Source organism: Peromyscus californicus, unplaced genomic scaffold (genome assembly GCF_007827085.1).
Source record: "Peromyscus californicus insignis strain IS unplaced genomic scaffold, ASM782708v3 Scaffold_4__1_contigs__length_199733344, whole genome shotgun sequence".
Classification (NCBI taxonomy): domain Eukaryota; kingdom Metazoa; phylum Chordata; class Mammalia; order Rodentia; family Cricetidae; genus Peromyscus; species Peromyscus californicus.
In genome coordinates, this window is record NW_026294562.1 from 197,868,777 (window position 1) to 197,881,308 (window position 12,532).

A 12,532-nucleotide genomic window follows, 5' to 3' on the forward strand; every position below is an offset into this window, starting at 1 on the left:
TGACTTCCTGACCTGTCTTCTCCCAGTGAAGGACTAATGTGGAACTATAAGATGAAATAAATCTTTCCTACCCTTGTTACTTTTGCTCATTGTATTTTATCTCAGCAATTCAAATAATAACTAAGACAGCTTTCAATCTGGAGACATTTGTTAAATATGACTTTTGTGAGTTTAAAAGTGTATTGTTTGTACTCTTAATTTTTTGAAAGTCAAGTTACCCCCAGGTATGGATTAGAGGCTTTACTGTGCCTATCTACAACCCCTCTCTTACTTATTCCATTAGATGGAACCCACCCTACACTGCAAACATGAGATTCTAGGTCTTTCTATCTTTTCCACCCCAAGCCTATAATATAAGTCAGTGACATTAAACTGCTAAGTTTGGAAACTAAAAGAACCAAATGCCCCTATCAGGGATGTCCTTTCCCAAGGCAGAACCAGAGGCAGGACACTCCCCAGAGCACCCTCCATAGCAAGTGTTCTGGGGACCTCCTTTGACCCTTCACCAACAAGACACTGAGTGACAGTGAGCCAGCTCCTTCCCTTGCACCTATTGCCCCCTCCTCTCCTCACACCCAGGGTTGGAACTTCACTGAATAATTCCTCTTGCAGTCCTGATTCCCAGACCCTCCAGGGTTCAAGAGAAAAACCACCGGCTGGCAACTGACTTCTGTGTCTTCAAAGGGAAGTCACACAGTGGGACATCTTGAAGTGCAGAGTATCCCTCATACATTGTATAGTTTTTTTTTTTTTGGTAATCTAATGCTTAAAAACCCTTTGTAATATATTTTGGTTTTACCAAATATGTGTACCAGACAAAATTTCTTCTGTTCTAATTTTTCTTAAAATATATTTTTTGTAATAACTCATTTTATTGGTGCAAAAGGAAACACATTGCTGGTATGTCTTGGGTGATGAAGGTATGGTGCAGCTGCAAGAACTTAAATGAATGTATAACTTACAGGGCAGTTAATGATAAATTTATTGGCAAGACCGTCAGTCTGGAAGTGAAATATCCTGTAGAGGATTACTTGAGTATTTTCTGGTCTTCTTTACATACAATGTCTTTTCTTGTGAACTCATACCCCATTTTGAAAATACATATATTGTTAACATTTTCTCTATTTGCAGAGAATTTTCTAATATGTTTAGATTTCTCTGTACATTAGGATCCTGGACATTTCTTGTGGAATGTCTAACAATTCTTTCTGTCTTCTTATATCCAAGACTAACTTGTTGGATTCCTCACTTGTGAATCCCAAGCAACCTTTGCCATCCCAAGTGACAGTGACTAGAATTTCCATGGCTTAGCTAAATTTCCTGAATATTAAAAATGTAGCTAAAGTTTTCCTGCCTGGCCCACAGTCCCAAGCCACTCAAACCCGATCAAGTAAACACAGACACTTATATTGGTTTCAAACTGTATGGCCGTGGCAGGCTTCTTGCTAACTGTTCTTACAGCTTAAATTAATCCATTTCTATTAATCTATACCTTGCCACGTGGCTTGTGGCTTACCGGTACTTTACATCTTCCTTGTCCTGATGGCGGCTGGCAGTGTCTCTCTCACCCAGCTTCCTGTTCTCTCCATTCTCCTCTCTGTTAGTCCCGCCTATACTTCCTGCCTGGCCACTGCCAATCAGTGATTTATTCATTGACCAATCAGCAACACATTTGACATACAGACCATCCCACAGCACTTCCCCTTTTCTTTTCTTAAAAAGGAAGGTTTTAACCTTTACACATCTCCAAAGTCAGCTTGGTATATTTGGGAATTTGGGCGTAGCTTTTCTTACTGCTTCCTGCTGGAGGGGGGCGCTGTATCGTCTGGGGAAACAAAGAAAATTTTAGGATCATGGAGTAGTCCGTGAGGCTGTATCATCTGAGCCAGTTGTCTTGAAACGGTTCTGGATGTTGGATCATCTGGGCCATGGTGTCATCAGAGACCTTTCAGGTGATCTTGGCTGGTCAAACCTGATGTGTCTTAATCTGGAACAAATCCATAGCCTCTGGCTTTCTGTGGAAACAAAAGCAGAGTCTCCTTTCCAAAGCAACATATCCTTATATCCAAACTTTGAAGTCAAGGTACCTTTAAAATATACATTTTGGCATGACTCAACAACTTTTACAATCAAATGTTTTTTTGCAGTTAAAAATCCCAAAGACAACACAATCCAGATTCTCTGTGTAATATTCATCTTTACGGGGCTTATTTTTTATATTAATTTTACTATCTCTTTAAAGACTTTATTTTTTAAAACTATGTATTCGTTTCTGTAACTGTATATATCACTTTTTTAATCTCTTTCAAGCCTACGTATATTTTACACACATTTTAAACTATTACATCTGAATCTGTCTTATTGTGAATCTATTGCCTTAAACTGCAGCAGCTCTGGCTGCTGGCTCTGCCCACCTCAGCTTCCCAACATGGCGGCGGTATGCTTACCGCCAGCTCTGGGAGCCATCGTGGGTCTATGCTTTTATCCAAGCAGTGTACAGCCCAGAAACCTCTTTTTTTTTGTTTTGTACTAGTAAAGGCTAAATCCACCAAGCAGCTTAATGTGCCACTTGCAGAGGCCTCATTCCCGCCATGCTGCAGGTCGAGCGCACACACTAGGAACCCGCCAGTAGCTCAAACCGGCAGCTGCCGCTCATTTGAGAGAGACAATTAGGAACTGCTTTTAGCTCCATTTTAGAATCTTTTCTCAGGTTTTAGGTGGAAACTCTTGCCACCACGTTGGACGCCATTTGTTGCTAAAGTTTTCCTGCCTGGCCCACAGTCCCAAGCCGCTCAAACCCGATCAAGTAAACACAGACACTTATATTGGTTTCAAACTGTATGGCTGTGGCAGGCTTCTTGCTAACTGTTCTTACAGCTTAAATTAATCCATTTCTATTAATCTATACCTTGCCATGTGGCTTGTGGCTTACCGGTACTTTACATCTTCCTTGTCCTGATGGCGGCTGGCAGTGTCTCTCTCACCCAGCTTCCTGTTCTCTCCATTCTCCTCTCTGTTAGTCCCGCCTATACTTCCTGCCTGGCCACTGCCAATCAGTGATTTATTCATTGACCAATCAGCAACACATTTGACATACAGACCATCCCACAGCATTAAAAATATAGCTACATTTTATTTAATGTGATAAAATTGTATGTTTACCTAAAATGAGTAATGAAACACTTCATGATATCTAAATTATGAAGTATGAAAGAAAATTTTCATTGTTCTCTGTAATACCTGCTATATCTTCCATACACACTGGGCTCATTTTCTGCTCTCTTTTCCATTTTCTGGTCCCTGCCCAGGTGACATTGGCTTCTTGCTAGCTTCTAAACCCACTAAACCCTGCATCAGTATACTCTTTGTTGTTTTCCTCAAATAATAACTCTCCTATATCCTGTGTGTTGTTAGACATTCTTTTTACTACTCTGGTTCCTCGGAATTTTATTCTTCCTCCTTACCTCAGTGACGGCCCAAATTGGTAGAGGACAAATACAGGACCACACGTGAGAGACTTAAGTGAGTCTGTATGTATCAGATTATGCAGGTGTATCAATTCTGACATCCTGTAAAGCATCACACCCATCACTATGCTTGATTTATACAACCTGCCCTCTGGGGTCGGTACTGCCTGCAAGAGTAGACCTAGATTCACACCACCCCCATGACACTATCTGTCTTTGGAAATCTGAGTACTAACGATCTCATGTTCTCTATTAAACCAATATATCTATATTAGGCATAGATAAGTAGTACAGCATATGGGTAGCCAGGCAAGAATGCTTTATCCAAAAATTATTATCCTAAATTTTACTATATCTTTTTCTACTTGGGATATTTTGAGGACTATTCTTTCCCTGTAATAATTATGGAAGTTTCTGTGTTGTTAATATTTTCTAGAGAATTAGTCAAGTACAGAGAAAACTTTAGACCAAAGGTTCTTTTTATTTAAGAAATTTTTTATTCATTTTACATACCAACCACAGATCAGGCTCTTCTCCCTCCTTCCACTCCACTCCAGCCTTCCCCACTGACCCATCACCCATCTCCTCCTCCAAAAGGGTAAAGGTTCACATGGGGAGTCAGAAAATCCTTGTACATACAGATGAGGCAGGACCAAGCCCATACTCCCTGCATCAAGGCTGAGCAAGGCATCCCACCATAGCTAGCTCCAGAAAGCCAGTTCATGTTACCAGGGATAGATCCTGATCCCACTGCCAGGGGCCCCTCAAACAAATCAAGCTACACAACTGTGTCCCATATGTAGAGGGCCTATTCCAGTCCCATACATGTTCCACAGCTGTTGAGCTAAAGTTTGCTTTTTTGTCTGTTGGAATTGGTGGTGGTTTGCTTTAGATGTTATCTCTCTCATTCCTATATTGGCCTTAAACACTGAAAGTGAGATGCTTCATGGATAGAAGATAAATTTTCAACCTTTAATTCTTATGCTTTTCCATTAAATGCTAAAAATTAATTCTCCTAATCTTATTAGTATTAAAAATGACTTTATTATTCTCTTCTATATTTAGTGCTTTTAAGAAAGAGAAAGTGGCAATTCATTATGTAAAATTTATTGGATACATACGATATCAGTTGTGATTAATGATTACATATAGAAATAATTCTAAGATAGGGCTCTGTTTGATTTACAGTTGTTGCTTGGTTTATAACTCTAACATAGATAATCATATTTCCATATCATTATTTCCTGTTTATTTGCATTGAGTTCAATTGAAAGGAAAAAATTCTTGTGTAGATTATGATGTCATTCTTTCCTTTTTACTTGTACTTCAGTAGAATTCCCAGAACTCATGAATGACTGTGTTCAGATTGAAAATGAGAAGCACATGGATCCAAAAGATAATAATTAACTTGATTTTATTTAGGAAATCCCAGAGAAGGCTAGTCATATTTAAAGAGACTTGTGAAACTCCTTAGAGGGATCTCTCATGAGACTTTGATACTCACTGAACCTTCCCTCCTAGTCATCCATCCATGATCAGGATAATGTATAAGCCTCTCCAAACACATTATCTCTTTGGATACACTTACAAGGAACTCATCAGTGTCTTTGATAATTATCCACTGGAAAATAATAGAAAAGTGCTTGGCTCCCAAAGCTAGCTCTGTCATCATGACTGTGGCTGAGATAAAAATTGCATTTCTGAAGGGAGTTGAGGTCACAGATCTATGAACCGTTATGTTAGGGTTGGACTCCCTCTCTCATCCATAGTATTGGCTGTCATGTCAGGAGCTATACACTGAGCTGAAGATTCTGCAGAGGGAAAAGTCAGGGGACCATATTGTTCTCATCCTCAAAGACAAAGAAAGCCTGAAAGAGAGGTATGGTAAGTGCACACCTCTTAAAATTGATGCTTGGTAGAGACAGAACAGTAGAGATTCAGTCAAGAGACAGGGAGACTTTAGGAGGTATATATAGGCCAAGTTAGTAGGAAAAAGACATTGTCCCTGAACTTATTCTAATTCTTGATGTAGCAAAAGTGCAACTAAATCCTCTCTCAGGCTGCCTATTAAAAACTGTGAAACCTGATAAAATCTGATTTCCAAGATGCTTCAGGATTATGTTAATTATGTGATTCAGATTTCCATTCATTGTACACATGAATCACAGAATAATTTTGCAGTATGGCAATCACAAATTTCAAAAAATGACTTTGTGTTTATAAATAGACTTTAGAAACAAAACTTAAGAAAAACATCTAATCCTAGGAATGAGCTAGGTTCTAACCCTGCTTGGAGGAAATGTTTCTAGGCAGTACTACATCTGTGACTGGGCAGGATGTTGTCTTTCTAACAGTCCCTGTTTTCCATCTTGATTTTGGGAACACTGTGTTAAAGTAAAGGTAGCAATGCCATTGTGTGTCTTGCAAAATTCTGTTCTAGCACACATGCAGTTTCTGTCATTTCCCCTTGTTTCATAATATTCTGAGATCACTGTAATCTCAGGATGGCTTATACCCATTTCATTGCTGAAGTTTCCAGAATTTAGAGCCTTATACACATTAGGCAAGAGCTTCAACTTAGGTTACAACCACAGCGCATACCATATTTACCCCTTGGCCTTCCATTTTCGCATTATTTATTTCATAGTTTGCAAATTCTACCTATGTGTAAATGTTTTTCTTTAGAAGTGAAATGGTGTGGAATCAAGTGGGGTGATGTGTGATTCAAACAGTACCAAAGTGCATTCTTCAATGTGTGTATGTGCCTGTTTCAGGGGAGGCCCAAGTTGAAAATGCAGTAAAACAGACACATGAAAGAAAAAAAAAACCTTGATGGGTTATAGCAGGAGGGGAAATTATTAGCAGTAGATTCTTGTCTCTGTTAAGCCTTGAAAGAGTAGAACACTGCTTCCATGTATTGCTCTTTTCATAATTCAAATATTAGAACAAGATCTCTTACATTTTCGAAGTGGATTTCAGTGTGAGTGCTGTCAATGCACTCCTGATTGCATTTACATTGTGCATAGGATGGCATTGTATAGACATCAGTGAATCACTCTACTGCCAAAGTGTGGGTTTGTATTTATATGCCTTCAAGTCAATCACTGGATGTAGGTTCTGAGCATTACCTACGAAAGCTCATCTAGTCTATAAGAGCTAGGTTTTCTACAGGAAGGTGTACATCTGTTATATAAACTCTCAGCCTCTCATTTGGGAAATTGTGTGAAGTAACATGAACACCGTAGCCAGGATTCAAGTTTCTTCCATGTGGTTACCAAGAGCTAGTGTTTCCTGTGACTTCTGCTTCACATTCCTACTTCTGAGTGATGAGTAAGATAATAGATCAGATAGAAACACTGGACATTCTTCCCCTAACATCATTTATAGAGTATTGCCTCCTTCTAACTAATTTGTGTTGGAATCATTCACCTCTTTTCTCTCCATTGTGTATGATAACATTTCTTTATTCAGAATGTGTCTCCTCTCCCCTGTCTCTTTATCTTAACTCTACACCACCATTGTTCCATGTGAATGTGTAGGGGGTATAATCTAGGGGTTATCTCTTAATGTAACATTATCTAATTCATCATTTTCACCTAATGGTTAGCACTACATAATAAACCTAATTAGCAAAGAATAGAAAAATTCTCATTCCTGTTGTAATATTTCTGCTTTAATATTAATATTGTTATGGGAAAGGCATTAACAATGGATTTCTTCCTTAGAGAAAATGACAAGAGAAAACTTTTTCTCCAATATCAGTGGACTTGCAAAATTGAACATACTTTCCTATTGAACTCACTGGTCATTGCTTCTGCCAGGATAATTTTGCCCCAATCTTAGTGCTGACTTTTGTGTGAAATATAATGCGAATTAGCTTCATATATACATGCATTTGAAGATTCCAGCAGTTCTTACTGATTGTTGTCTTGGTGTTAAAATAACTGTGAGAGGTGGTGTGGACAAGCTCATGTTGTGATTACCACATTGGGTTTTCAGTCTTCAACTAATGTGATTCTTGTGCATTTGTGACACCAAGTAAACAAAACCATCTTAGCAATAAAAACACAAAATTTTTCTCTGAGATGTGACTGTTGGCATATTTTGAAGTAAATTTTGCTCAATAACAAAATGGACCTCAAGAATTTGGTAATAGGACTAATATTCTTGATTCAGAGTACAGTTGGAATTTTGGGAAATGTCTCTCTTCTTGCCTACTACATAGCTATTTATTACAAGAAATACAAAGTAAAGCCCTTGGATTTAATTCTCATGCATCTGATTATGGTTAACATCTTGATCATTCTCTCTAAAGGAATGGGCAACACAATGATCATTTTTGTGTTGAAACTTTTCTTCAATGATTGGAGTTACCAACTTTTTATGTATGCTCAAAGAGTTTTCAGGATCATGTCCATTGCCACCATCTGTCTCTTGAGTGTTTTCCAGGCCATCATGATCAGCCCTAGGAACTCCTTTTGGAAGAATCTTAGAGTCAAATCTCCCAAGGACATTGGTGTCTACATTTCTCTCTGCTGGTTCTTGTACATCATGGTAAATGTTCTTTTCCCTTTGCATATGTCCATAAAATTAAGAAGGAAAAACATAACAAAAAAGACAGATTTTAAATACTATACTGTTGTAGGTCATGACAAATTCACAATCTCCACATACATAGCATTGTTTGTGTTTCCCGAACTTGTATTTTCTGTCCTCATCACCTGGTCCAGCAGCTCAATGATTGTCTTTTTGTATAGGCACAAACAGCGAGTTCAACATATCCGCAGCACTTATGCTTTCCACAGAAACTCTCCTGAGTCCAGAGCCACCCAAAACATCCTTGTTCTAGTGTTCACCTTTCTGGCTTTTTATACCCTCTCTACTATTGCACATGGTTGCAGTGCTCTATTGTCTCGTCAAAATTGGTGGCCAATAATGATCACAAGCATTATAACTTTGTGTTTTCCCTCTTTGAGTCCCTTTTTACTTATGAGTCAATTCTCCCCTCTCTCCAGACTCTGCTTTCTTTGGATAAAGAATACAGAATCCTCTAATATTATTGTAAATATTTAAATTGCATGCTTTTTCAGTATCCAATTTTTGAAAAATGGAACAATACAAAACTACTTTGGGGAAGACATTTGTTTGTATAAGGTAAACTGTAAGGATCTTTCAAGTTTCTTCCAATATTGGATGTTTCATTCAAATCTAGCAAAACCCTTGGGTTCCTGGCTTATACAGCCTTTATGTGACGCATTTCACAGACTTTTTTTGGTTCAGGCTGCCTTGATGAATAAATGCTCAATATGTTTTCAACAAATTATCACCAGTTTTGACATCAGGTGGATGGATACATAATATTCTGAAGGCTCTGTACATATAATATTTATTTTATGGAAGATAAACTCTACCAGCACAAGACTCTGCAACCACAGCTACTATTTAAGCAATAAACTTTCAACACAGAATGCCTTGCTCAGTTCACATCTGTTTCAGCACATCAGTGCCCCAATCTCTTGTTATGGAAAAGCTCCTGATCACCTTGCCGGCACCTGCTCTGGAGGTACAAACCACAGTCTGCCATGAGCCATGTCCTACCTATACTACACCACTTATTCAAGTCAGAATAGTACCTCTCATTGGTCTAAATAAAAACATGTATTTGAGGAAGAGTAATGGTATCTTTACAATGCTGTGATTGGAGATTAATAAGAATAGTGCAATCAAGCCATACCACTCTTGTATGTATGCCACAATCTATTCAGCACTCTTTGTAGCTTTAATAGGAACATTTTCTCTTATGTTCCTCCAACCACAATTATGTGACATTCCACTCTGTGGAATATGTTGACTCCTTTTGATTTTTATTATGGCTATAAAAGGCTGAGGTGGTTATATAAAGAGCAGACAAGTTCTTGGAGTTTCCAGCAGCATCCCAGATTCCCAACAATGTGGTGACAATATCAGTAATTGCTGAAAGTTGGTTGAGACACCTTATGCTGGAGAGGATGTGGAGCTAGGGGAACTCTCCTCCACTGCTGGTGGGAATGCAAGCTTGTACAACCACTTTGGAAATCAATATGGCGCTTTCTTAGAAAATTGGGAATCAATCTCCCCCAAGATCCAGCTATACCACTCTTGGGCATATACCCAAGAAATGCTCAACCACACCATAAGAGCACTTGTTCAGCTATGTTCATATCAGCATTGTTTGTAATAGCCAGAACATGGAAACAACCCAGATGCCCTTCAACTGAAGAATGGATAAACAAAATGTGGTACATATACACAATGGAATACTACTCAGCAGAGAAAAACAATGGCATCATGAGGTTTGCAGACAAATGGATGGATCTAGAAAAAATCATCCTGAGTGAGGTAACCCAGACTCAGAAAGACAAACATGGTATGTACTCACTCATAGCAGGATACTAGACATGAAACAAAGATGACTTGTCTGCTACTCACATCACCAGGGAAGCTACCTGGAAAACAGGACCCCAAGAAAGACACAGGGATCGCCCAATGACAGAGAAATGGAATGAGATCTACATGAACAGCCTGGACATGAGTGGGGGTAATGAAAGGCGAGGGTTGAGGGAAAGAGAGCTTGGGGGAGCGGGAGATCCCAGCTGGATCAACAACAGAGAGGGACAACAAGGAATAGGAGACCATGGTAAATGAAGACCACATGAGAATAGGAAGAAGCAAAGTGCTAGAGAGGCCCACAGAAATCCACAAAGATACCCACACAACAGACTGCTGGCAATGGTCAAGAGACAGCCCGATCTGACCTACTCTGGTGATGGGATGGCCAAACACCCTAATTGTTGTGCTAGAAACCTCATCCAACTACTGAGGGATCTGGATGCAGAGATCCATGACTAGGCCCTGGGTGGATCTCTGGGAGTCCAATTAGCGAGAATGAGGAGGGTTTATATGAGCGAGAATTGTTGAGACCAAGGTTGGATAAAGCACAGGGACAAATAGCCAAATGAATGGAAACACATGAACTATGAACCAATGGCTGAGGGGTCCCCACTGGATCAGGCCCTCTGAATGGGTGAGACAGTTGATTGGCTTGATCTGTTTGGGAGGCATCCAGGCAGTGGGACCAGATCTTGTGCTCATTGCATGAGTTGGCTGTTTGAAACCTGGGGCCTATGCAGGATTGTTTGGCTCGGCCTGGGAGGAGGGGACTAGACCTACCTGGACTGAGTCTACCAGGTTGACCTCAGTCTGTGGGGAAGGCTTTGCCCTGGAGTAGATGGGAATGGGGGGGGGGGTGGGGGGGAAGGTGAGGGGGACAGGAGGGGGGAGAACAAGGGAATCTGTGGCTGATATGTAGAACTGAATTGTATTGCAAAATAAATTAAAATAAATAAATAAATAAATTGACATAAAAAAAAGACAGCCAGATGGATTCAGGACAGAATCCAACCAGAACATTAAAGAAAAACTAACACTAATCCATTTCCAATTATATGACAAAATTTCCATCTCGAGAAAACCTCAAAATCATTATCTACTAGGATCAAGGTGGCTTCATCCAAGAGATGCAAAAAAAAAAAAAAATAGAGTTACCATGAACAGCAGGTACTTGAGACATTGAAGGAAGACATTGCAAAAAAGTGAGATTGTTCATGAGTTATTGTGAAATTTCCAGAGGTCTGAAAAGCATTAGGATCCAGGAGTCTAACCTGCAAAGACTCAGTCATGATCTACCTCTTCTAACTTTATCCTATTTTCTGATGTTTCCGTTACCTTCTAAAACAGTGGCACCCCAACAATTCAGATACTTTTTTTTGGTGAAATCTCATTCCGTATGAGTTTAAGAAATTGGTCCAAGGAGGATGGGATGGACATTCAAAGAAGTTAAATGAACAACAAGAGAGTGAATCAGGGTAAGAAGAGGGCCTTTGTAGGTTAAAAGTCCCCTAAAATATACAGATGTTATGTTCATAGGTAGATGTTTATAGGGCTTTCATAGAATATTGAAAAATATCTGAAAAATGAGTGCTTTTTCCTTTAGGATTGTTTGGCATAGTTAAAAGAGGAATCATCCTAAAATACTTTATTGCATGTTGATGCAGAGCAGGGAAATTGGATATATGAATAAGAGATAATGGAGGTTCCATTAATGTCTGAGGATGACATGGATCAGGTCTAAGCTTCTTGGAATGAATAACACAGTTGCATAAGATGGATGTGTATGCAAATTAGGCAAGGATGTCTGCAATGAGGTAAGTGATGATGGTTGACAGGAAAATCATAAACTCAATGGGTATAGAATTAAACAGAGTTCTCAACTCACAGAGATGCAGACGGATCTATACCTCTTGAGTTATAGGATTAAGGGTGTGAGCCACCACTGCCTGATCTCTATGTCTAATTTCATGAAAAACCAATGGTATAGAAATTTAAAAAATTATTCCATATCAATAGCCAGCAGAGAAATGCAAATTAACATTACTCTGAGATTTCACCTTAACCCAGTCTTAATGACCCAGATCGTTAAATCAAATGATGACGAATGCTAAGGAGGATGCTCCAAAAGGGAGATACTTCTTTACTCTGTTTGGTGTGCAAACTGATTCAGCCATTATACAAAACAGTGTGGATGTTGTTTGAATCTTAGATGGTCTTTTAATAAAGAACCCAGAGCCAGATATCAGGGTGAAAGCTGAAAGATCAGACAAGCAGAACAGCCAGCCAGTAGTTGTTACCTCTATGAAATCCTCAGCCTCAAGAGAGTGAGTTCCTGTTTCCTCATGCCTTATATACCTTTCTCTGCTCAGATATCACTTTCTGGAATTAAAGGCATGCGTGCTTCCTAGTACTGGGATTAAAGGTGTGTGCCACCACTCTCTGGCTCTGTTTCCAGTGTGGCCTTGAACTCACAGAGATGCAGACGCATCTATTTCTCTTGAGTTATAGGATTAAGGGTGTGAGCCACCACTGCCTGATCTCTATATCTAATTTTGTGGCTGACTCTTTCCTCTGATCCTCAGGCAAGTTTATTAAGGTACACAATGTATCACCAAATGTGGTTGTTCCTCAAAAGG

At 39.3% G+C, this 12,532-nt stretch overlaps 1 protein-coding gene across 1 annotated transcript; it reads left to right on the top strand.

Annotated features, from left to right (window-relative positions):
• The first annotated feature begins 7,553 nt into the window (after window positions 1-7,553).
• On the top strand, window positions 7,554-8,540 carry LOC128124343 (vomeronasal type-1 receptor 4-like). The gene has a single exon (XM_052760484.1). The coding sequence runs from the start codon at window positions 7,599-7,601 to the stop codon at window positions 8,538-8,540; it is 942 nt and encodes a 313-aa protein (XP_052616444.1). The 5' UTR covers window positions 7,554-7,598.
• The last annotated feature ends 3,992 nt before the right edge of the window (window positions 8,541-12,532 follow it).